This window comes from Ananas comosus, linkage group 24 (genome assembly GCF_001540865.1).
Source record: "Ananas comosus cultivar F153 linkage group 24, ASM154086v1, whole genome shotgun sequence".
Lineage (NCBI taxonomy): Eukaryota > Viridiplantae > Streptophyta > Magnoliopsida > Poales > Bromeliaceae > Ananas > Ananas comosus.
Genome location: NC_033644.1, coordinates 7,064,513 through 7,089,983, shown reverse-complemented (window position 1 = coordinate 7,089,983; position 25,471 = coordinate 7,064,513). Strand labels below are relative to the sequence as shown.

The following is a 25,471-nucleotide window of genomic DNA, read 5'->3' as shown; positions in this document are numbered from 1 at the left end:
CTCCTCTCCTGCCTCTCTTTTTTTTCCATTTATTTTCCTTCCTTTTCTTCTCTTTCTTTCTTGTTCTTCTTTGTTCTACCCATCATTATCATCTTCTTATTATCATTTGCTTCTTTTCTTCTTTTTCTTCTTTCTTTTTTTTTTTTTCGCTTATTCTTTTCCTTCTTCATTTTTCCTCTTCATCTTTTTCTCCTCCTCACTCTTCTTTTCTTCTCCTATCTCTTAAAGTATTACAGTAATGAAATCATCGACGGCAAAGGCTCAATTGACATGAATTATAAATGTTGGGGACTTGATTGACACCAGAAAAAAAAAAAAAAATAGAGACCCAATTGAACATTTGGAAAAAGGTTGGGGACCAATGGTATGATTAACCCAAAACATATTAAAGACTAAAAAACAATCTTAAAACTCGCTTTTTTTAGTTTTCTCTTTTGGTTTTTTTGCTCTTCTTTAAGCAATTTTGAGTGGCAAGGGTACTATGACTAATTTCAAATTTTTTATCTATAGTGATCCACTATTATCCATGTATATTTTCTTTTTACAATAAATATGAGAATTTACAAACCATAACTAGCTAGCACCAAATGACCGACCGTCCCTAAAGCAAGTGGCAAAGGGCTTGGTGGTTGGTACCCGAGACTCAAGTTCAAATCCTAGTTGATTCACAATTTTCTAGCTAAGTTTATTTCTAAATGAAAATAAACGAAGCGGGTAGCGTGTTATCTATCTCTCTCTCAAAAAAATAAAAAAAAAAAAAAACACCAAATGGTTAGAAATAGTGGTGGTACTCCATGGAAGGCTTTGGAGATCTAGATTTGAACCCATGAAAGTCCATCATGGGGCATTAAGACACCCTTGGGCAAAATTTGGAGAAAAAAATCTTCAAAACATTATCATAATCCTTGGCACAGTAGTTAAAATGATCCTGATTACTAACAATAATAACTTGTTTGGCCAAAATCACTGGCTTAAAATACTTAAGCCCAACTATTATTTTTTAGAGTTCATGCTTCCTTGTACAAATATAACCTCGTTCTCATCCAATATATGACTATTAAAGTGTCACAGACTTTCCCGATTTAACTCTTGACGTCATCGTCAGCCTAATCACACATGTAGCCCAAAATTAGTCCAATATCACAGTCCTCGTCGGCCCAATCACGTATATAGCCCAAGATTAGTCCAAAAATTATCAAACGATGTGAGATCTATTTCACACTTTTGGCTAGTGAATGGCTTCAATCACACACATAGTCCAAGATTAGCCCAAGATCACGAAACGATGTGATATCCACTTTACACTTCTGGCTAGTGAATCGACTTTGATACTAAATGTAACGATTCGGCCCACTAATAATAATAACTCATTGGGCTCAAACCATTGGCCCAAAGTGCTTCGGCTCATTTATTATTATTAGAGTCTATAGTTCTTATATTTCCAAACACAATCTCATTCTCATCAGATGTAGAATTATTGAAGTGTCACAGTAGTCTTTTGGAAAAAAAAAAAAAGTTCAGAATCATCTCGGAAGTCTCTTATTACAAACCAAAGAAGAAGACCGGCATGTAAAGCGAATAAGTGAATACTTTTCAAGTTAGAAAATGTCATATATGGGTCAATTCTAAAAACAACTTTTCAATTTGAGAAATGTAATAGTAGTCCTAGTAATTAATTATAAAGAGGTTGTCCTAATCCTCACCAAACAAAATCGCACGATAGAGAGCCCCACGTTATTTACATGGTGGGCCCCCTCCATCTAGCGGCCTTTGCTAATTCGACAAGCTAATTCAGCTCGGCAAATCAACAAAAAAGAATAGAAAAAAAAAGAAAAAAAATCAATTTAAAAAACTGAAGTACTATAATCTAATCAAAGTAGGAAATTAGAAAATTTAACAATTTAAAAGTGAAAATTTTAATTTAAAACTCCTATCCGTGTTCTTAATGTAGCTATTAAGGGATCTTAACAGAGAAGCTAGCTATTATGTCTTTTTGCATAATAAATGTACTCAACCACACTTTCTAACTTCGAAAGCCAACGGTCGTAAATGTGTCAACACGAATTGAATTTATTGAAGACGACGCTGGAAGACAAATTAATAACAAAGATCATATAAGATCCTACTTTTTCCAAAATCTTAAACGACTATTCGACTATCCCGAGACACGATTGTCGCAGGGAGAGTTGAGTGGGCTCTACCGATCTAACTGAGTGCTTAGGCCTGACGCTCTCACGTCCCCGTTCACCCTCGAGGAAGCTAAAACCGCGACCTTTCAATTGGGAAGTGACAAAGCCCCTAGGCTAGATGGCTTTCCACTTATCTTCTTTCAAACTTTCCAGGAAATGGTCAAGGATGATATCTTCAAATTCTTCATCGACCTCCAGGATGGCAAACTCTTCCCTGGTCCTTCAGACTACTCTTTTGTTTGTCTCATTCCCAAAAACGAGGGAGCGTGTCGGGTTAACGACTTTCGCTCGATTAGCTTTCTGAACGGTATTCAAAAAATCATATCCAAAGTTCTTGCGAACAGGTTGGCTTGTATTTTTCTTGACATTATTAATCCCGTGCAATCGGCCTTCCTTAAAGATCGTCTGCTGGCAGACTCCTTCGTCACTGTTTGCGAGTTAGTTGCTTAGTGTTCTAAAACAGGAAAGGAATGCGTGAGTATCAAGGCAGATCGACTTTGAAAAAAGCCTTTGACAGTGTGAGGTGGTCCTTTCTAAAGAATATTGTGCAGTGGATAAGTCTCGGTGACAAATGGTGGTCTTGGATCGAAGGTGCATCTGTAACGCTAAAGTGGCCATCCTAGTGAATGAGACCCCGACTAAATGGTTGAAAGCTAGAAAAGGCCTTAGACAAGGTGACCCCTTTTCTCCTTATCTTTTTCTATTGGTAGCTGACTGCCTCGCCAGGCTGACTAAGGCTGCCAGGAGTAATGAGTTATTATTCGGAATCGGGTCGTCAGCTGATTGCCACACGATCCTTATTCAGTACGCATACGATCTTCTTTTGCAAACCTAGAAAATCTATCATGCGAAACCTGCGCTTCCTTTAGAAAATCTTCGAATGGGCATTTGGACTCAGAATCAACATGAACAAATTAGAATTGTACTATTTGGGATCCAATCCACACAAAGCCGTTAGATTAGCTAATATCCTGGGATGTAAGGTAGGTAATCTTCCCTTTCGCTACTTGGGTCTACCTCTCTTTAATAAGCAACTTCAAAAGGAGGACTAGGCTTTGGTTATCAATCATATTAAGACTAGAATCAAAGGTTGGAAGGCTAAACTACTCTCCCAAGAGGGTAGGCTTACTCTTGTCAACTCGGTCTTTACGAATTTACCGCTTTTCTATCTCTCCATATTCAAAGTGCCTCAATGGGTTTTGCACCGGATTGAAACCCTGAGAAGAGCTTTCTTCTGGAAAGGCTGCTCTAAAGTCACCGGGGGTGCTTGCCTTGTCAGCTGGAAAAATGTCTGCAAAAGCAAAATAGAAGGGGGGCTAGGAATCAAAGAAATGGAATCGATGAATTTGGCTCTTCTAACCAAGTGGTGGTGGCCGTTCATTAATGAGCCGTCGTTGCACTAAAACAAGTTGGTTAGACATCTAAACTACAAGAGACGGAGACCTTTACTCGAAGGCGGAGCCGTCGTCCCGTATTCGCAATGGTGGAAAACCATGTTACGTTGCCGAGATGTGTTCAAATGTGGCGTTTCCTATATGCTTGGAGACAGAAGAATCATCAGGATGTGGTCAGACATTTGGTTTGGAGAAACCCCTTTGAGAACCATGTTCCCGGCTATTTTCGATAGCTTACGGAGCAAGGAGGTTACATTGTCTCAATGCTGGGATCCAATTGGCTGGAGATGGCGTTTCATTTGCAGAGGTTTTATGGCGTCTCTATCAGCACATAATCGCAGACTATTGACATCGCTTATGGCCCTACTTCAACCCTTCAGCCCTAGTAATTCACCAGATTCGGTTAACTGGCACTGGACCTCGAATCAACTATTCACCGTTAAATCCACTTATACGTTTCTCACTGATGCTGGACAGAGAGACTCGACGAGTGCCTTCATCTGGGGACTGAAATCCCCTGCTAAAATTAAAGTGTTTATTTGGCTACTTCTTCGCAAAAGAATTCTTATGGCCGATAGACTGATTGATTGAGGCCGATGGGTGGATCAAAACTGTGTGTTCTGTGCTCTTAACACGGAAAGTTGTGATCACCTATTATGCAATTGCGTTTTTATTAGATACCTTTTCCTATGCGCGGACAGTTCGGAAGTCCTCACGGAGTTCCTCGACGACGTCCGCGTTCTCTGTTTAAGGATAACTAACATTAGCGATGCTTCAAAGAGAACTAAAGGTTTAACCCTTTTAGCGGCAACCTGGTGGGTCGTCTGGACAGAAAGGAATCATATTATCTTCCGAGCTAAACTCCTCAACCCTTCTCGGTCGGTTGAGCGCATCAAACTCCTGCTAGCCTCTTTGAACGACATTCTTTGATCGCCTGATCCCTATCCCTCCGTCATCCGTCCCTTTTCCCTTTTTCTCCGCCGCTCGTCCCTTCTTTGCTTTATTTTTCTTTCCTTTTTTATCTCTTTTTTGTCTCCTTTTAGTGTATCTTTTTTAAGGAAGCCCCGGCTGCTTTCATCCTATTTGCTTAGTTCATTTTGCCTAATGAATGAAGCAGGTAGCTTGCTACTTTTTCTCAAAAAAGAAAATCGCATAAGTTGGGAATTATAATGGTAGGGTTTTAGGAAGTGGGTAGCTTTTATTGGGCACTTTATATAACTTGTATATCTTTTAAGAAATTGTGAGTTAGATTCAGTTGGATCCATTCAGTTAATTCATACTAATTAAATCCATCATATGGTATTTGATTCAAGGATTAATAAGCTCAAATTGGACTTCCACTAAAAGCTGCTTTAATGTATCTTGGATCTTCCTGATTCAAACTTTGATGAATGAACATCTAAGATAGGTATATTTTCATGATTATAAAAAAAACCACATTTTGGTACACTCACTATTTAGAAATTACCTAGAATGTTGCCATTTTTTATTCACTCAAAGAAATTTATAGTATGTAAGTTGGATCAGGTGTAAACAATTCAAGTTTGGCATATTTAGTATGGAACTAGAAAAACTTGGCTAAAAGCTAGAAAATTGGTTTACAACATTAACATACACTAATATGGCAAATTTTTATTAGTTCATTTTAGTTCTTCTAATTATAATTTTATCTGTAAATTACACCGTCCAATTCATAACTTAATTACCATCAAAACTTTCTGTCTTATTATGCTCGTATACTGTCGTAAAATTGTTTCAGCAGGCATAAAATTGCTCATTTGTTAAATCAGGCTAATACAACAACTTTTATGATCCCATATAATGATACAAATCTGTTGTAAAATGAGGGTAACAAATATTGATGGCAATTTCATAAATATTTGGTCGGTAATTTCACAACCACACTCTATACATATCTAATTGAGAGCTAAACACAAGAGCAGTAACAAAATTAAAAAAATCATAAGAACATAAGGATTTACGTGGTTCGGCTATACCTACATGCACGAAAGAACAATGCAAAAGAAGCTTCTTCTATAAAACTTAAATATTACAAAAGAGATACAAATGGAAGAAATATCACCTTCACTCCAAGATATAAAGAAAGCTCCAACAATCTTTAACTCTATCCAAATAATGTAAACCATACCTTATAAGAAAGATCCCATCTGCTTCTTGATAGTACTATGGTTAAAATAAGCTTTAGGTTTTCTCTATTTTCTCCCACCTATTTTCTCACTTTCTGGTTCTCTTCTCTTCTCTATTATTCTAATCACCACACTTTAGCCCTGAGATAAAGGAATATCAAATATGAACTTTTGGATCAAAAGAATCTCGATCTAAAGACTTATAAGTAGAAGACTCACAAAACACAGTAAGAAAATACAGAAATAGAAGATTTGACTTTACCAAAATTACGTGGCCCGAACAATAAAATCTAAATAACAAATAAGCCTAATGTAATTAGTTCAACAATATCGAATATCAAAATAATAGGATTAAACAAAAAAATGTCAAGTTAAGTAAGATACAAATGATAACACCCAATCTTCTAGCTTTCATTTTGAATCCACCAATTCCAGTAGCTTTCAATTCCAAGCTAAGACAAACAAAAACAAAGTCCCAAAAGCTAAAACCACATCATCCAGTACCATCCTTAAAAACAACAACATATGAATTTGTTGAATTCAACATTTGCTCACAATAACACAACTGGCACCAATCTGGGTCAATTTCTTTTCCCCATTTTCAAACTTATTTTCAAACTTACTTATTACTCCTACTAATTTCTACATATCATACTAGTTGGGGGTGTTTGCTTTTTCGAAAAATATCCCAAAAAGTAGTTTTTTTTTTACTTGAAAAGTATTTACAGTCTGTTTGGTTTCTAAAAAAGAGTACTTTTCTAGTTTTCTTTTTTTTTTTTTTTTTTTTTTTTTTTTAGATTCTATGAAAAAATTAGTTTTTTCAGTTCGGAAAACACTATTTCATGCTTTTCGATAAACCAGATACCTAAGTAATTTGAGAGAATTAGAAAATAAAAAAGAGACAAAAACAATATTCAAACTTTCTTTAGGTCTTTAATTTGGTGGTTTTTGAAACCGGAACAAACAGCTTGCCCAACACATGTATTTAAGTAGATTTCACAACATATGAATGTAAAATTTTACGCATAGTTCTATTAAGACTATATTAAATCGTTCCTTATTGATAACATAGTATCAGAGCAAGTAATAAATCCTCTCGGTATCAGGGTTAATAAATTCAAGGACGAAGAAGTTCCAAATTATATAATAACATTTTGAAAGATCGATCATGGGCTACCATGCGTTTTGATTATAAAATAAACGAACTATCACAAAATACAAAAGTATCCTAGTCACCTTCTATGAGTATAGAGAAGTTCACATTAATATATGCCAGTTATATATGATGTGCTTTGGATGTTCTACAAAATGCTCCATTAATTTAGAGCACTTAAAACTCTTGCTGATGTAGAAACTATATATGGTTTGACACTTAATTCCTCTTTATATATTCTCTTTAACGATGCTAGCTAATAATGCATCGTTATAATCTACGATGTTTAGCTGTACGTTTACTTAGTAGTGGTTGATTCCACACACCATAAATTAAAAGAAATAATGCAACAAAATACTATTAAAAAATTTTGCTTCAAATGGCGCTTCGTTTATTTCATCTGAAAATGCGAATCAACTAGGATTCGAAGTTGGGCCTTGGGTACCAACCATTAAACCCTTTTGTCACTTGCGCTAGGGACGGTCAGTGTTGTAGATAGCATTTATCGTCAACTCAGTTTATTGTTCATGAGTCAATTTATGTTCGACTCGAAATTAATTTAAACTCAACTTGTTCATTCAATAAATGAGCATATCACTAGTTCACTTACTCAGTTGACCAGTCATATTTTGCTGGATATAAGTCAAAAGTATTAAATAATATATAAAAATATAAAAATTTAACAAGAGATATAGAAGTAAAGGAGTAGAATAAAGTAAACTTACCACTATTTCATTCCTAACCCAAAAGATTATGTATTTGCATATAATATTTTTCGAGTTGGAAATTCAAACCATTAGAACTTTTTGCCGTTATACGCATCTAAATATATTATTTTTGTGAATACGCATCTAAATATATTATTTTAGCGACGTTTTTCTAAAATTTATTATATTATTTAATAAACTCCTTTCCTCCATCTAAATCACTAATTCAATAGCCATTTTGATCTCATATCTTGTATATAATTTTGCATAACTCAAAACACAAAGAATTTATTTAATTTTCTAGTAATGATAATTAACCATCGGAATTGAAGAACAGAGAAAATCTATCTTTAGTTTTTATTACTTTTTTCATATGTTAGAATAAAAAGGTATTATTTTTTTGTGTTTCAAAGCGTTAGAAGATTATATGAAATGCAAGTGATTAAAATGGTTGTTTAATTAATAACTTTGATTGAGGAAAAGGGTTCGTTGAATTATTTAATATAATTTTATAAAATTTAATTATCAAAATTACTTATTTAATATAAGTTTACAGAATCTAATTATCAAAATCACTAAGCACCTATTTACAAAAGTTCAAGGGGTCATATTGCAATATTAAAATTAAACTTTTAGGAGAATAATAAATACACAAGAGAGGAGGTGTACCCCACATCTTCATATATTGTGGAATTAGAATATGCTTGCGAATCATAAATTTATGCTATGACCACTTCTCATAATAAACCAGGGGAAAACTTATTTTGTGAAATCTTAACAAATATCACGAGCCAAAAATACCCTAAAAATAAAAAAACTAATAAAAAAAATAGGATAATTACCTATATAACCCTTAAAACTTCGAAAATATTTCATTTACCCTTACTTTTTTTTTTTCTTTCCAATATGCCCCTCAAATGTTCCTCGTTATTCCAAAATACCCCTGCAGTTACCACCCGTTAAGTTAACTTGAGTTAAACGTGAGTTAAATATCTATCACAGTTAAAAAAAATTAAAATGTCACTTTTGTCCTTAACTTAAGGACAAATAAGAAATGTTGGTAATGGTAGAAGAGTACATTTGAAAAGATCAAAAAACAAAATACTTTTTGTACCCCTAACCTAAGGGCAAATAAGAAAAGTCGGTGATGATAGAAGGGTATATTTGAAAGGGCAAAATAGTAATTTCATATAGATAACAGTTATTGCTAACAATTCATTAACGGAATTTAACTCTAGGAGTATATTTGAAATAGTTGAAACGTAAAAAAGGTATTGTCAATATTAACCTTCTGAGAGGGATAAATCAGAAAGTCGGAAACTTCGCAGAGATATATAAGCAATTGCCTCTTTATTGAAACTATAATCCTCATTAAACAACTCATTTCCGTGTAGAGTTTTACATTCACCATCAAATTTTTTTGATTTATTTGACACAAAAATAATGTGCATTGAAGTAAAATACCATGTAAAGGATATTTCAGATAATTAGCAAAAGTACAAGGGTGATTTTGTTATTTAACCCTGATGTACATCTTATTCCCTCTTATTCAAGTGTCTATACCTGGATTCTTGTCTTATTATTAAAATTTTACAGATTTTAAATATTGAAAATTTTAAAAAATTTTAAACCATATGGTGAGGGGTATAAGATATACTTTTTTTTTGAGAGATAGATAGCACGCTATCTGCTTCGTTTATTTTATTTAGAAATAAACTTAGCTGGAAATGTGAATCAACTAGAATTCGAACTTGGGTTTCGGGTACCAACCACCAAGCCCTTTGCCACTTGCTCTAGGAACAGTTGATTCCTAATGTGTAATTTAATTAACTAAATATTGATGGAGCATTGATTTGATAGTGTTGTAACATATCTATAATCTATAACCCTACATTAAACCTGATGTGGGTTCTTTTATGTTGGCTTTTCTTTTATAGCTGGTTGACCAAAATGAGGATCCCAAATTGCATGAGCAATTGGTCTTACATGTAAAGGGTCCTGTATCCATGACTCAAAATTTCCTTGCCAAGCCACATGAAACAGATTTCCTGACGTCCACAGAAAGATTATTGCTAACTGTCCAAAGTGAGAAGCAAAAATGTTCTGATAAAGACGTTCCTCAGTAATACGGCTCCTCCCTTCTACGAATAGTCCTAAGGGGAATAATACATAGAATAAAAATTGAACTATTCTCATCTCATTATGAACCGAAAGGAATTAGTATTTTGATTGTTACTTTTCTCTTTTGAATTGGACTTTTTCTTTTCTTGAGCTGTTACTTTTTCTTTTCTTGAGCCGTTTCTTCGTTGATTTATAATTGATAGGGTTGCAATAGTTAAGTGTCATATCAATGATACATTAATATCTAATTAACTAATTAGACTGTATGACTTAATTATAATAATTTAACCCTGTATTAAACCTCAAAAACTAATCCACGTGGTAGACCAACCTTCATAGTAGGATGTGGGTTTTTTTATGCTTGCTTTCCTTCTTTTTTTTGACTGTTACTTTTCTCTTTTGAATTAGACTTTTCTTTTTTTTGAATCGTTTCTTCGTTTATTTATAATTGATAGCGTTGCAATAGTTAAGTGCCATATCAATGATACATCAGTATCTAATTAACTAATTAGATTGTATGACTTAATTATAATAATTTAAAAAAATTAAATTAAAAAATAATAAATTAAAATTTGAGAACGAAAATTTTATTCAATTATAGCTTGAAGATCAATAGTGTAATTTAAACAAAAAAAAAGGTTTAATTATACTCTAATGCACGGTACTTTAGTATTATTTTTATTCACTACATTATGTCTTTCTTTTTTTTTTTTTTTGAGAAACACCATCGTATTATTATTTTTATCAATCTACGTATTGTATTTTAGATTTATTTTATATTTTTCTACTATTTAATCAATATCGTTTAAATAGTCCTTAGATTTTTTCTGCATTACTGTTATTCAATTTATTATTTAAGACAAAATCTAAGGACTATTTAAACGATATTGATTAAATAGTAGAAAAATATAAAATAAATCTTTATGCTAGACTCATTAAAAGTTTCTATTCAATTAATTTTAATTAATTTTATATTATTTTATATATTTTATTATTTTTTATCAAAATAAATTGAATATATGTTCTGCTATTTTTACCTAGTAATTTTTAGTAGTTTTTATAGAAAATTGTAGGTTTATTACTTCTTGTGCAGGAACTGAGGAGGAAAAAAAAAGAATAAATAAATGTGGCATTTGAAAAAAAGAAATAATACAATATAAAAAATAAAAAACCTTTAAAGTTAAAAAAAAACACTAATAGTGATAATAAAAAAAAATTTTTTTTTAGCAAACCTCAAATACCATTCCTGTGATTTCGCACTTTCTCAATTTAGTATCCTATAGTTTAAAATGTATTAATTTAGTACATAGTGGTTTTATTTTTCTTTTTTTCGTCAGCTTCTCTGTTAACATTTAGTTAAATTATATATAAAAAACTTCAAATACCCTATTTAAATTTATCGAATATTCACTTTAGTATTTTTGGGTTTTAATTTTGTCACTAATTTAATAAAAAAATTAGTAAAAGAAATAATAAAATGATTAAAATAAAATCAAAGGTATTAATTACACTTTTAAATTATAAGATACCAAAATGGAAAAGTGTAAAATCAGAGGGTAGAATTTAAAGTTTCCCCTTTTTTTTTATTTTTTGATCCAATCGACGCCCTCTAGAAGAGTAAAAGCCCCGCGTCTCTTTCTCTCTCTCTCTCTCTCTCTCTCTCTCTCTCTTCCCCCTCTCTGAACTCTTCTCCCCTCTTTCCCCGATCCCTATAAATTCCAAACTCTCCCCCCTTGTCTCTCTCTCTCTCGCGTACTTCGCCATTTGAAGAAGCCCTAGCTTCGAACGGAGGAGGAGAAAGGCTCAGAGCGGAGGAGGGGGGGACGAGGACGACGAGGAGGAGGAGAAGGAGGCGAATTGAGCCCATCCATGGCGAAGCTATACGTGCAAACGGCGCCCCCACCGGATCTGAACAAGAACACGGAGTGGTTCATGTACCCGGGCGTGTGGACCACCTACATCCTCATCCTCTTCTTCTCCTGGCTCATCGTGCTCTCGGTCTTCGGGTGCACCCCCGGGATGGCGTGGACCGTCGTCAACCTCTTCCACTTCGCGGTAAAAGCCCCCTCTTTGGCTCGATCGGAGATGCCCCGATTGGTGTCGATTCGATGGTTGTTTGGTTCCAATCTTCGATTTTGTTAGGTTAGAGATTTGGTATCGTGGGACTAGGGTCAAGCTAGGACGAAAAGGTGGGAACTTTGAGTGCGTTAGTTTTTGTTCTTCTTTTGATCTGTAGAGCTTTGTGATTTCAATTAGATAACTCACGAATCTGAGTGTTTCAAAGTTTCGGGCTTTGCAACTAAAGAGGAATATGCACCTGAAATGTGTGTGTGCTTTTTCCTTCGTTTTGCTGCTTAATTGCTAGGGTTTAATCGGGGATTGCTGTTTATTGGGATTTTGATTTAAGGATAGCTGAAGTGGTCATTTTTGTTTCTCTAGGCTTTCCTTTCTTGGGTTCGATTTGATAGCTACATCGCTGAATTTCACTGCTATCGAGTTGCGCACGTTCTCTCTGCTAGGAAAGTTTCATTCTTCTTATGTTTTATTACTATAATTGTTTGGTCCAATTGCTACCAAGCATGGAGAAGGTTGTTTGTTAACTCTTGGTAGCTTCTCTTGTAAACAATGGACTACAACGAGAAGAACCTGCATACTATTACTTAAGATCATCTTGTTTTGGAATCTGGGATTTAGTATTCCTCTTTTGTTTTTTTGATCAATATGAAACTTTGTTGTTTACCAAGTTTCTTCTGACGGCGTGGATGATACACAAGAATCATGACAATCGATGACCCCTAAATAAGTCAAACTAAATATATGAGTTCTCACTTCTCAAGCATGATCAGAACTTGTGATTATGTGCTATAGTGGAACTTAAGCAAGCTTTCATTGTCTGACAAGCTTAACTTTTTCATTGTCAAAAAAATAAATGAAGCTTTCATATGTGAGGTTGGACATTTTTGGCTAAGGGGGATTATTCAAATTTGGTTATCCCCTTAACTGAGAATTGTGGTGTTGGGGCTTAAATATAGCATAATTTAGTTCTAGCAGAGTTCAAAATAGACAGCATATGCTTTTCTTTAGTAACTTTCTTCGTTTCAAAATTTAATACACCAATAGAACATTCGTATTCTATAATTTCCGAGGCTTTCTTTGATTGAGTTCTCTTTTCTTGATCTCTTTTCTTTCTGCATATTTGATTATGATTCAGGTTACCTATCACTTTTTCCACTGGAAGAAGGGAACTCCCTTTGCTGAAGACCAGGGTATCTACAATACTCTGACTTGGTGGGAGCAGATGGACAATGGCAAGCAACTAACTCGGAATAGAAAGTTTTTGACCGTTGTCCCTGTGGTCCTGTAAGTATTATGTTCTCCTTAGCGTTGTTTACAACCTGTACTATTTTGTTCAACAAAAATTTTAGCAACAAGTAATCTGCTAAATACAACAGCTGCCATGAAAATTAACACTGACATGGGCAACTAAAGGCAAATCATGCATTCTACAAAGTCGTATTTCTTGTGTCGGAAGTGATTGGAAATTTAGCTAGTGAACTTCTTTTATCTTCTTGTGCTTAGCATAGCACACCAAATATTTGCTTGTGGTGGAAGTGAGTGGAAATTTAGATAGTCAATTTATCTAGTCAATTTATCTAGTCAATTTATCTGTCTTCTACTGCCAGCAGGAGAAGCCATTTTTGATGCATTTTTTGTTAGTGAGATTGCACAACTTAATTTCATGAAATTCTAGTAGTATTTTAGCTATCTTGAGAATAATATATATAAACTACTTTTCCTTTTTGTTGCCTTGAGACCGCGTGCTACCCAAAATTGTAGGTATCCACGGAGTTATGTTAGCTGTGATAGATATTGGTTAACTAGTTCTAGGACTTGAAGGTATAGAAAAGGAGCTGTAGACAAAATCATTGAGACTTCTATTAAGCTAATGACTCATCGCATATCCTAAGTTTAAGAAACTATTGATTTAATGAGATGGCAAAGCTACAATCCCTACCACACTTGGTGTTGGGCAGTTAGGAGAATTAAGGCAGCACAAAAACTGATCACTCTTGCAACGATAGATTTGCAGAGTAGCGTAAAGCCTTAATCCTATGTACATTGAGACTGTTTCCGTGATTCAAACTTATGGCAATGAGGTTGGGATGAAGTAATATCTCAAAATAAAAAGAAACTGAGAAAGGTACTCAACATTTATATTCACGGTTGTTGATTTAGCACAACTTCTAGATTGGATGGTTTTACATAGTTGTTAGGAGGGGAGTTGAGTAAATTTAATTGTGCCATTTTCAGGGGATACTGACATGATAAATAGATGAGTAGTAGATGTGAATGGATATAATGCCCAGAAGGAACTAGGTATATTGCCTTTAGCTTTGATGCTTAATGATCCTTTTTTCTCTCATTGAGGGGTACAAATCGAGTTTTATTATGGAATTGTTTACAGGCCGAGCTACTCCAAGGTTATTCAAGCAGTTAGCTAGTCCATTGATGGAGGGATCTCCAAACTACGCATAGCTAGGTTCTTTAGCAGATAATATATTTCAGCGTTGACTTAGTTTTTCAAAAACCACAGCAATATCTGCCTTTCTGTGTCCAAATCAAATGTGAAATTTGCTGCTCATGGCAATAACATAATAGAGACTAAATTGATCAGTAGCAAAGCATGCGATTATCTCTTATGACTTTAAATAGCTTATTGTTATCTCTTATGGCTTTTACCGGTTCTCTTTATGACGATTACTAGTTCATCATTTCGCTACTAATACTTGAGGAGAAAAATAAGTGCCAAAACGAACTTCAAACAACTACTTTCATGTGATCATAAAAAAATCCCAAAGCTCATATTTTGTACTTTCATAATTATCGACTTTTCCGTCATTCTCATTGGCCAATCTTCATTAGATGCGTTCCATCTCTACCTCTTGCCATTCTTAATCCAACCTATAATAGGAGATAATATGGTTGTTCATAGACCAAATAATTATATTGCCCATTAATATTGCCTCAGAGTTCCTATAGTGATTGGCATTTGAGATGACATCTACCTCCTTTGTGAACCAGCTTGCTATGTATCTCCCAACAGTGCTATTAGGTTCTTAACCTTTCTTCCCTGTTGCACAGTGAGCCTCTTATTGCCTGGAATAATATTTCATTGCCTAATAAGAATGGTAATACCCAACTGTAGCCCATAAGTCTAGACAGTTTGGTCTTATTATGGTCTATATTAAAAGAGGGGCTGTACTTGCACAGTAGATGGCAGTTGATCCTGAGTAAAGGTTTTAACAAATCTAAACTACTAGGGTCTACTGTTAAATCTTTCATGGTATGAATTCAAGACGTAGACGTTTCCTGTGGTACCTTCTTGTAAGCATCATCCAAACATTTTCATAAAAAAATGGTCTTTGACTGAGCAGAAATCAGAAGTCTAGAGGCTCCAAATGACTGGGTCTGGGAGTTTGTTTTGGCTATTATATTGATCTCAAAGTCCTGGATATTAGAATATTTTGTTGAATTCCAGGCCAAATGCAAGAGGAAGAGGCTACAAGTAGAACTTAAACAAAAAAACTGTATCTTGGGTCTAAATGTAGTAAGTTTTGTCTTTTTACCTTTTTTTTCTTTTTAATTTTGTTAGCCTAATTGTATACAGATAGGAAGGTATAAGGAGTGTGGTTAGTGCCTTATGGCAGACGAGTGGCTATAGCAATTTAATTCAGTGAAAAGTTTGGTTCCTCTTGGTGAAGGAGATTGAGAAGAAACACAAATATATTAATGTAAGACAAAATCTGAATAATCACTATACTCTCTATTGTAAAGATAATTATGCATCAAGTTTAAATGAACTAAGTCAAATAAAACTCATCTGCTTGGGAAACCTCTAAGTAAAACCTCGATCGTTAACCTATTCACTACATAAGCATGAAAAACAAAGTTGTGGTAGTCATCTATCCAGTTTTTTCAACCAAGTCCCCTTTTGTGTCCTTTGTGTTGAATGACGCCATTACATTATTTGATTGATAAATAAGTTTATGAAATGATTTATCTGATAGGTTACTTGCTCTCCTTCTAATAGTTTTGTAAACTTTTTAAATCTGGTGCTCAGGATCCATTTGATGCAGGGCCTTTAAGAAAGTTTGAACTTGGAGGTTGGCATAGGGAATATTTAAATTTTAGATAAGCCTAAACCCTGAGTGCTTTTCTAGTCGAACTATGCTTGTACAGGTGAACTAACATTTAGAACATTCAGTGTAGCAGCTCTTATCTTCAAACCTCCTAATGAGTTGCTACAAGAGATTAGTATGACTTAGGGGTCCTTTGCCTTATTACACTGGTGTAGAGGAGTAATGACATTACGCTGGTGAGATGAATATTAGTGACTTTTTTACACACTGGGATGCTTGTAGGCGTGATGATGTTGATCCTAGTCCAATTCAATCTAACCTTTGTGACCTTACATATATTGATCCTCTACAAGGTAGTTTAGGTTTGAAACAAAGTCAAAAGATTCTGACATTGTTGCTCAGTGGCTCAACTACTCGAGCCGAATGGGCAGCAATGTGAAAATGTTTCTAAGGTGCAGGTGTAACCTATTTATGAAACTCAACAAGCCTGATTGTTGATTTTGTCAGATTCGGATCAGCACTACCAAATAGCCAGGTCTGGTCATGAAAAATTGACATGTTTAGTTCATGAAATATTAGCCCTCTACAGGGTAGTATAGGTCTGAAACAAGGTCAAAGAGTTTGACATTGTTGCTTAGTGGCTCAACTACCCGAGCCAAATGACCATGAAAATGTGAAAATGTTTCTAAGTTTTATCCTATTTATGAAACTCAACAAGCCTAACTGTTGATTTGGTTAGGTTTAGAGCAACACTACCAAATAGGCAGGTCTGGTCATGAAAAATTGACCTGTCAGTAAGTAGACCAGCTGGTGTAGGTTCGATGCTATGTCTAAAGGTTTTGAGAGTGTGTTGTTCCAATACAAACCCAAATGACCAAAGGGATCACAGTTTTGTGTATTTAATGCTCAAAATGTTATGCAACCATGGTAGCCTCGTAGTAGAATGAGTTTGTTTGTCTTTTTCTTTCTTTATTTTCCTTCTTTTGGAAAATCAGTTTATAGGCAATTCGTATAAGCAGTTCTCAGATTGCACTCAGAAACTATAGGTCCTAGCCAATTGCCACCACTATGTGCTAGCCAAGAAGCTATAGTGACTGGTTTTAGTGGAATTAGTTGGTTTCTGTTCAGGAAAGCCAAACATGCTTAGATCTGATTCTAGGTGGGCCCACTTTGCGTTTATTGTGAAATGCTGCCGTGAACCCCTTTTAGGATGTATATTTGGCAGTACATAAGAATCTTTCGTTTTATGCACTTTAGATATTATTATAGGCATTATCTCATGGACCATCATGGGCGCAATATTGGAATAACCTGATAGACTAGAGCTTGGCTTGGGTTGATACAGCCGTCTAATGTAGGTTGGAACTGTATCTGTACATTCGTTATACGGAATGTTTCCTAATTTAACATTGTGGAAGAATCAAAATCGGTTGAATTTTTGATAGAAAATTCTATTCACTATTTAGATCAAGATCAATGATCCCAATCTTAGATTGAAGAATCCAATCATTTATTTCGAGGAGGTCGTTCAATTTTTGCCATTTATTTTATACCCCCTTAATAGACTTTAATAAAATTCAAAAAGCTATGAAATTCGGCTTCTAAGTATTTCAAATGCTCTAGATCACGTTTAATTGCATGGATCGTCGATTCGGAAGCCCTATCATTGAAAACAATTTATGAGTATGAACACCTTCATAATTAATAGAGTATAGTAGCTCTACTCTACATATATATATATATATATATATATAGAGAGAGAGAGAGAGAGAGAGAGAGAGAGAGAGAGGCCTGTTGGAGAGAGAGAGTCCTGCTGGAATACTACTAATAGTAGATAAAAGATAAATAGTATTTACTATCAACTTTGTAGAGAGAGAGTCCTGCTGGAATACTATTGAAGTAGATATAGTATTACTATCAACTTTTTACCTAATAGCACCACCACCAAATAGTAAACCCTAGGCATCTAAGGGATAAAAAGTAGATAGCAAATATTATTGCTCTACCATCAATAGTATTCTAGCCCACTATTTTATATATATATATATATAGAGTTGAGCTGGAATACTATCGGTAGCAAACCGGCTCTGTTGCCACCTATTTGTTTTCGATGATGGAGCCTTCAAATCGACGATCGATACCGTTGAACATGATCTATACCATTTGAAGTATCTAGAAACCAAATTTCAAATCTTTTCGACATCATTGACCTAATGATCAAAGGGTTTCAAAATTTGTAATTTTAATGGTAGATATAAGGCGTTTTCTCGTTTAACGGTGTAAAGCTATTTAAATCAATTGAACTTTGGTTAGAAAATTCTTTAAACTATTTAGAACAAGATCTATACTCTCGATCTTGATTATAAAATTTCTATCATCACCTTTTAGAGGATATTCATTTTCAGCCGTTCATTTTTACGCCCATTTAATGGATAAGAGAACAATATCGAATAAGTATGAAATTTGATTTCTAAATACTTCAAGTGGTATTGATCATTTTCAACGGTACCGATCGTCGATTTGGAGGCTCTATCATCGAAAACAAATAGGTGGCAAAGCCTGTTTGATAGCGATAGCATTCCAGCTTAGCTCTATATATATATATAGAGCTGAGCTGGAATGGGTGGCAATATATATATAGAGATGAGCTGGAATGCTATCGGTAGCAAACGAGCTCCGTTGCCACCCATTTGTTTTCGATGATGGAGCCTCCAAATCGACGATCGGTACCGTTGAAAATGATCAATACCACTTGAAGTATCTAGAAACCAAATTTCAAATTTTTTCGACATCGTTGACCTAATGATCAAAGGGTTTCAAAATTTGTAATTTTAGTGGTAGATGCGAGGCATTTTCTCATTTAATGGTGTAAAGCTATCCAAATCAATTGAATTTTGGTTAGAAAATTCTTTAAACTATTTAGAACAAGATCTATACTCTTGATCTTGATTACAAAATTTCTATCATCACTTTTTAGAAGATATTCATTTTCAGCTGTTCATTTTTACACCCACTTGATGGACAAGAGAACAATATTGGAAAAGCATGAAATTTAATTTCTAGATACTTCAAGTAGTATAGATCATTTTCAACGGTGCCGATCGTCGATTTGGAAATCATCGAAAACAAATGGGCGGCAACGGAGCCAGTTTGCTACCGATAGCATTCTTGCTCAACTCTCTCTCTCTCTCTATATATATATACATATATATACATATACATATATATACATATACATATATATATACATATATATATATACATATATATATATACATATATATATATACATATACATATATATATATATATAGAATTGAGCTCCTATGCTTTTAAAAGCATTTAGTCATTGGTGCTTGTAGGTCTTCGGCCTTTGGATTTAGATTTGTAGGATTAGGATAATAGTGGTCCTCTAGGGTTAAGTGAGTGATTAGTGGAATAATATAATCTAAGTGGTGATATTGGTCAAAGGGCAAATCTAACAACAGAAAATTTACAACCATCAAGTTCTTGGTGCATTTAAAAGCACCATAGTTGGACTCTATATATGCACACACGCACACATACATACTGGGGTGCTTTTAGAAGCACACAGTTTTTGGTGCTATCAACATTTTGGCCCTTGGATCATGCAAAATAAGGGGCCTATCACTAGCCACCATTGTTGACTTTTGATTGAAGGGCCCAAAACTTATAAGCACCATGGACTTAGTGCTTATAAAAGTATTCTAGCTCAATACAATATACACGTCACATATCTTAATTTACGGCCATATGGATACTTTATTTCGTCCGTTAGTGTATAGCTATGCTAACTAAGTTTTGAGTGTCTTTTTCTGATTACATGTGCGTTGCGCATTGCCCGCGTGTGGTGCACTCACCCTATGCCGTAGGTGCGCCGTACACCGTATTCGAGCTGCCCACGCATTGCGCTCCTCATGCAATCAAGAGAAGTCATTCAAATTAATTAGCATGGTTATGCACTAAAATATGAACTAAAGTATTTATATGGCCATGAATTAAGATGTCTGGTGTGTAAGATTTCAAAAAAAAAATTGTGGATTAGCAATGTGGCCATGCATGTGCGTCTATGTGGCAATGCGGCCGTGCATGTGCGTCGCGCCTCGTGCATGTGTGGCCATGCACATTGGAATGCTTTTAAAAGCACCAAGTCCTTTGTATTTATAAGTTTTGGGCCCTTGGATCAAGCCTTTTGGTTATTAGAAAAATCAACGATGGTGGCTAGTAGTGGAGCCCCTGTTGTGCATGATTCAGGGTCAAGAGAGTTGATCCAAGGGCCAAAAGTCAATAGCACCAAGGATTTTGGTGGCTTTTAAAAGCACCCCACCTAGACTCTCCCCGCCCCCCTATATATATATATATTTATTTATTTCTAGAGAGAGAGTTTAGTTGAAATACTATTAATAATAAATGAGTAGAGCTAGACTTTCTCTCAGAGAGAGATTACTCGGAATACTATCAATAGTAAATGAGTAGTGCTTACTTTCAAACCTTTCCCTTGGATTAATACTATTCCACCTACCACCACTAAATCCTAGGCAGCCAAGGCCGCATGGACGGTGCATCTGCGATATGCGGGCAGTGTGTGTTGCGCGCGGGTGACGCGCGATGCGTGACACACATACATGGCTGCAGAGGCAATCAAAAGAAGCCATTCAAACTTAGGTAGCATGACCATGCACTAAAAGACGAAATTGAGTATTTATACGGCCATGAATTAAAATGTTGACGTGTAAGGTTTCAAAATTTGTGGATTAGCATTGCAGCCATGCATGTGCATTGCGCATCATGCATGTGTGGCCATGCATGCGGGAATGCTTTTAGACACACCAAGTCGTTTGTGCTTTTAAGTTTTGGGCCCTTGGATTACCAATATAGCCATGCATATACATTCATGTGGTAGTACGGCCATGCATGCGCGTCGCGCATTATGTATGTGTGGCCATGCACACTGGAATGCTTTTAGACACACAAAGTCCTTTGTGCTTTTAAGTTTTGGGCCCTTGGATCAAGCCTTTGGCCATTGGATCAAAAGTCAACAATGGTGGCTAGTAATAGGGCCCCCTATTGTGTATGATCCATGGCCAAGAGGGTTCATCCAAGGGCAAAATAGTTGATAGCACCAAGGACTTGGTGCTTCTAAAGATACCCCAGCTGGACTCGTCGTTTTCAACGGTAGACTTTTAGAATCGTTAATCCATACTGATAAACATGATCTAGAAAATTTGAAGTACCTAGAAATCGAATATGTAATTTTTCAAGATTGTAATAAAGTCCATCAAACGAGTATAAAATGAATGGTCAAAAGAACGACCTATTAAAGATAGAGGATTGGATTATTCAATTTAAGATCAGAGTTATTAATTTTGATCTAGATAGTGAATAGAATTTTCTATCCAAAATTCAATCGATAAATTCAATTGATTTCAATTCTTCTACACCATTAAACTAGGAAACACCTTTTATCAGCCGTTAAAATTGTCAATTTTGAGGCTTTTTGATCGTAAGGCAAATTTCAAAAAATTGTGAAATTTGATTTTTAGAATATAGAAATGCTTTAAATTATGTTTAATGGTGTGGAATGTTGATTTAGAAACTCTATAATTGAAAACAAGAATTTAAGTGCCCATTGGCACGGGTTGTATCCACCATGTCGTATCGTGTCAATAAGATACCGTCACGATGCAGCCTCGTGCGAATGGCACAGTTCAAAGCCCTCTATTCTTTAAATTAGTAAGTAATTTTCTAAATAAAGTTCAAAAGATTTGATAAAGATACATAATAAGCAATTAAAATATTTTGTTGCTAAAGAAAATAAATATTTCATGCCATTATGTGTCGATACATATGTATTTTTTGTGATCGACATGCATCGGCACGGCCAGACATGCACTGTGCTGGCAAGTTTTCGACACCACCCGTGTCACGACACTTAAATCCTTAATTGAAAATGGCTTATGAGTACGAATTTGATCGTACTCATAATAGTATAATAGTTGGACTCTCTCTCTATATACACCCTAAACTCTCTCTTCTCTCTCTCTATTTGTATAAACCCTAAACCCTTTCTCTTTCTATCTCTCTCTCTATATATATAGAGGGGGAAGGATCGAGAGAGAAGCAGTGTTCAAAGATTTGAAATTTGAGAACCCATTGACTCTTTTCTTAAAACCACTCTTTCGTCTAAGGCAACCTTTTTCTGCCTCTTTGAAAAAAGCACTAGTTACTGTGGAAGCGACTAGTTCGGGTAGTTCAGACCAAAACTAAAGGGAGCGGTTCCAGGTGTATGGAATAAAAGGTAATCAACAAAGGAGGATATGAAGAACCATCCCCTACAATTCATCTCAGTGGCGGTGCATCCTTTTGATCGGTGTTTACCTAGAATACTATCAGTAAATGAATAGTATTTACTATCAACTTTCCGGTCCTTAGATCAACACTATTCCTACCACCACTAAACCCTAGGCATCCAAGGGCTAAAAAGTAGATAGTATTGTCACCTTACTCTCAAAAGTATTATAGCCTCATTATTTTTTATGTTTGAGCTACTATCCTCATAAGAGGATATGAATAGTGTCTACTATAGACTTTTGGACCTTTGGATCCATACTAGTACAACCACCAAATAATAAACTTGAGGGGATCCAAGACTGAAAAGTCTATAATATATACTATTCATGTCCTTATAAAAGGATAGTAGCATCAACAATATATACACACACACACACACATGAGTAGGGTTACAATACTCTTATGAATATAAAGTCCTTCATACTCGTAAGTCGTTTTCGATGATAGAGCTTCCGAATCGACGATTCATACCGTTAAGCATAATCTAGAGCATTTGAAAGAAACCAAATTTCATAATTTTTAAAATTATAATAAGTCCATCAAGCAGGTATAAAATGAACGGTCAAAATTGAACGACCTCCTAAAAATTAGAGGATCGGATTCTTCAATTTAAGATCGGAGTTATTAATTTTTATCTAGATGTGAATAGAATTTTCTATCAAAAATTCAATCGATTTTGATTTTTTTACACCGTTAAACTAGTAACTATTCCATACCGGCTGTTAAAAGTTGTCAACTTTGAGATCTTTTGAACGTAAAGTAAATGATGTCAAAGAATTATGAAAGTTGGTTTCTACAAGTTTCAAATGCTCTAAATAATATTTAACGGCATGGATCGTTGATCCGGATGCGCTATCATCGAAAACGATTTATAAGTACGAAGACGAACATACTCATAAGAATATAGTAGCTGGACTATATATATATATATATATATATATATATATATATATATATATATATATATATATATTCTAAAATTTAGTTACCCTAATGCTCGATGGGCTAAAGAGGGGATGGTGACTGAACTCATCATGTGCAGAACTATTTCCGTGCGAGAATCTGGAAGTAATTGGCCTCGTGTTTTCTCTCTTTGAGTTTATGTTTTCTGCAGAAAAAAATGCCCAAAATGAAAACCTTACTTTTCCTTAAAATATGTAAAAAAAATCTGTGGTACAACATTTTATATTGGACCAAACAGTTGGAAAACTATTTTCCAGTTTGAAAAGAGTTTTCAGATCTATTTTATAGCAAACCAAACAGACCCTTATTGAGATTTATAGTAAGGCATCGAAGTACTGGATTTACTCAACCAACTTGAAACCACTGAGTTCTGTAAGAAATGTTGATTAATATAGAATACCTGATCAATTATTCTTGATCCATGTGGTTCTTATATGTTTGACACAAAATCAGAAGCCATTCCAAGCTATAAGATATCTAGGATCTCGGAGCAGAGTCCTAGCTTTCTCTTGTGTGAAGCATCTTTTAGGCTGTCCTTTCTAAGCAAAGGATACAGATTGGCCAGTATTTGTAATTTGTATTCACTTATTACTTTAATCATGCCACATTTTCTATGTGCATGCAAATATTGGAAAAGAAGCATACTTGACTTTCGCAAGATAAATTTTAAGTTAACCAATATTAATTTAACATTGTTATGCTTTCCCTGCAGAGAAGCAATGCTCCGTTTTACATACTTGTTAAGGCCCCAAACCTGTTGTAGTCACCATACTTGTTAAGGCTTTTGTTTGGTTTAGCTGGAGCTCTTGCAGACCTGCTGTTGGAGTATGACTGTCTCAAGAGACGCCAACATTTTTCCAATCAAAAACCCTTAGACTGTTTACTGTCGCAGCAAAAAAACGATTCTTAAATTGGAGCTTGTGCTCTGGGGTGCTGAATCTCCTTTTGGCTTCCCACTCAAGCAAAAAATTCCAGTCCTTTTGTTTGGCAATAATCTGGCCTCTCTTATTCAGGATAGAGTAGTTACTTGATATAGCTGGGGCAAATTATCTGAAATCATCATTCAATCAATATAATGGTTCTTTTTAACATAATTATTAGATAGAATTTACATCGACTCACTGAATATCAGCTAATCCCTTCGCATGGCTTCTTTCTTTCAACAGATAAACCATATATCCCGGATGAAACAGCTTGTAGTTAGAACTTAGATTCCTTATTTTTTAACCTTTTTTTTGATATCTCGAATTCATCCGCATGCTTCGATTGCAAATTGCTTCAATTTCTCTCTTCTAGTTTATTTTCTTTCATTAGATTAACGAGCCTCTTCCTTCTAATTTTCCACAGGTACTTGATAGCCTCGCATACAACTGACTACCAACATCCGATGCTTTTCCTCAACACACTTGCTGTGTTTGTGCTGGTGGTTGCCAAATTCCCTAACATGCACAAAGTTCGCATCTTCGGAATCAATGCGGGTAGTTAAGAGGTTCTGCTGCATGTAGAAAAGTCTCAATTTTTATATCATTCAAGGTTGATACCTTGAATCTTGCTCGTTATCTGATGAGCGATAGTAAACCTCTTTTTTCGCCCTTTTTTGCTGCAATCTGTGTATGAAACTACCGTCTGTAGTTATTTCTAGGTTGTATTTCCCTGCTTTGCTTTTAATGAAATCACGAAAACCTGTCAAATGAAATCCATTCAGCATACTATACTATTTATTGGATGAAATATCAATCTCTGTTGATTTCGCCGTATTATTCTGAGAACTGTAATTAATTTGAGAATATTGTTCAGCTGCAATTACAGAGACTAATGGTTCTTTTTGTTTGCAAGAGGCAAAAATGAAAGCTTTCATGATAAAGCTACAAGGCTTAGGTTCTGTTTGGATTCATGAACATCTTATTCTGTAGTTTTCTTTGATTTAGGCCCACTTTGGATGCATAAGCATCTTATTCTGTATGTCCTTTTCATTTACTCATAAAGCATATAGCATTTCGAAGACAAGTAGCTAGATTAAATATCTATAATAATTATTAAGGGATAATATATTTGGCTTTTCAAGTCGTTTTTTTAGAATATATAATTAATCTCATATGTAAAATATGATATTCTATCAAATTATGAGTATTAAACCTTTCAAGGAGTAAAAATTAAACTCTTCTCTTTGAATGGTATAAGAAATTTTCATACCAAATAATTTATTATTTAGATATTTTATTCTGACATCCAAACATGACCTGCATGAATATTTTATTTGGTATCTTTTTTAATTTACACAAAAA

The 25,471-nt window shown here is 34.8% G+C and overlaps 1 protein-coding gene across 1 annotated transcript; it reads left to right on the top strand.

The window, feature by feature from the left end:
- Positions 11,371 to 24,946, top strand: LOC109728849 (ORM1-like protein 3). The gene is made up of 3 exons (XM_020259381.1): positions 11,371 to 11,766; positions 12,923 to 13,071; positions 24,534 to 24,946. The coding sequence occupies exons 1-3, from the start codon at positions 11,581 to 11,583 to the stop codon at positions 24,670 to 24,672; spliced, it is 474 nt and encodes a 157-aa protein (XP_020114970.1). The 5' UTR covers positions 11,371 to 11,580; the 3' UTR covers positions 24,673 to 24,946.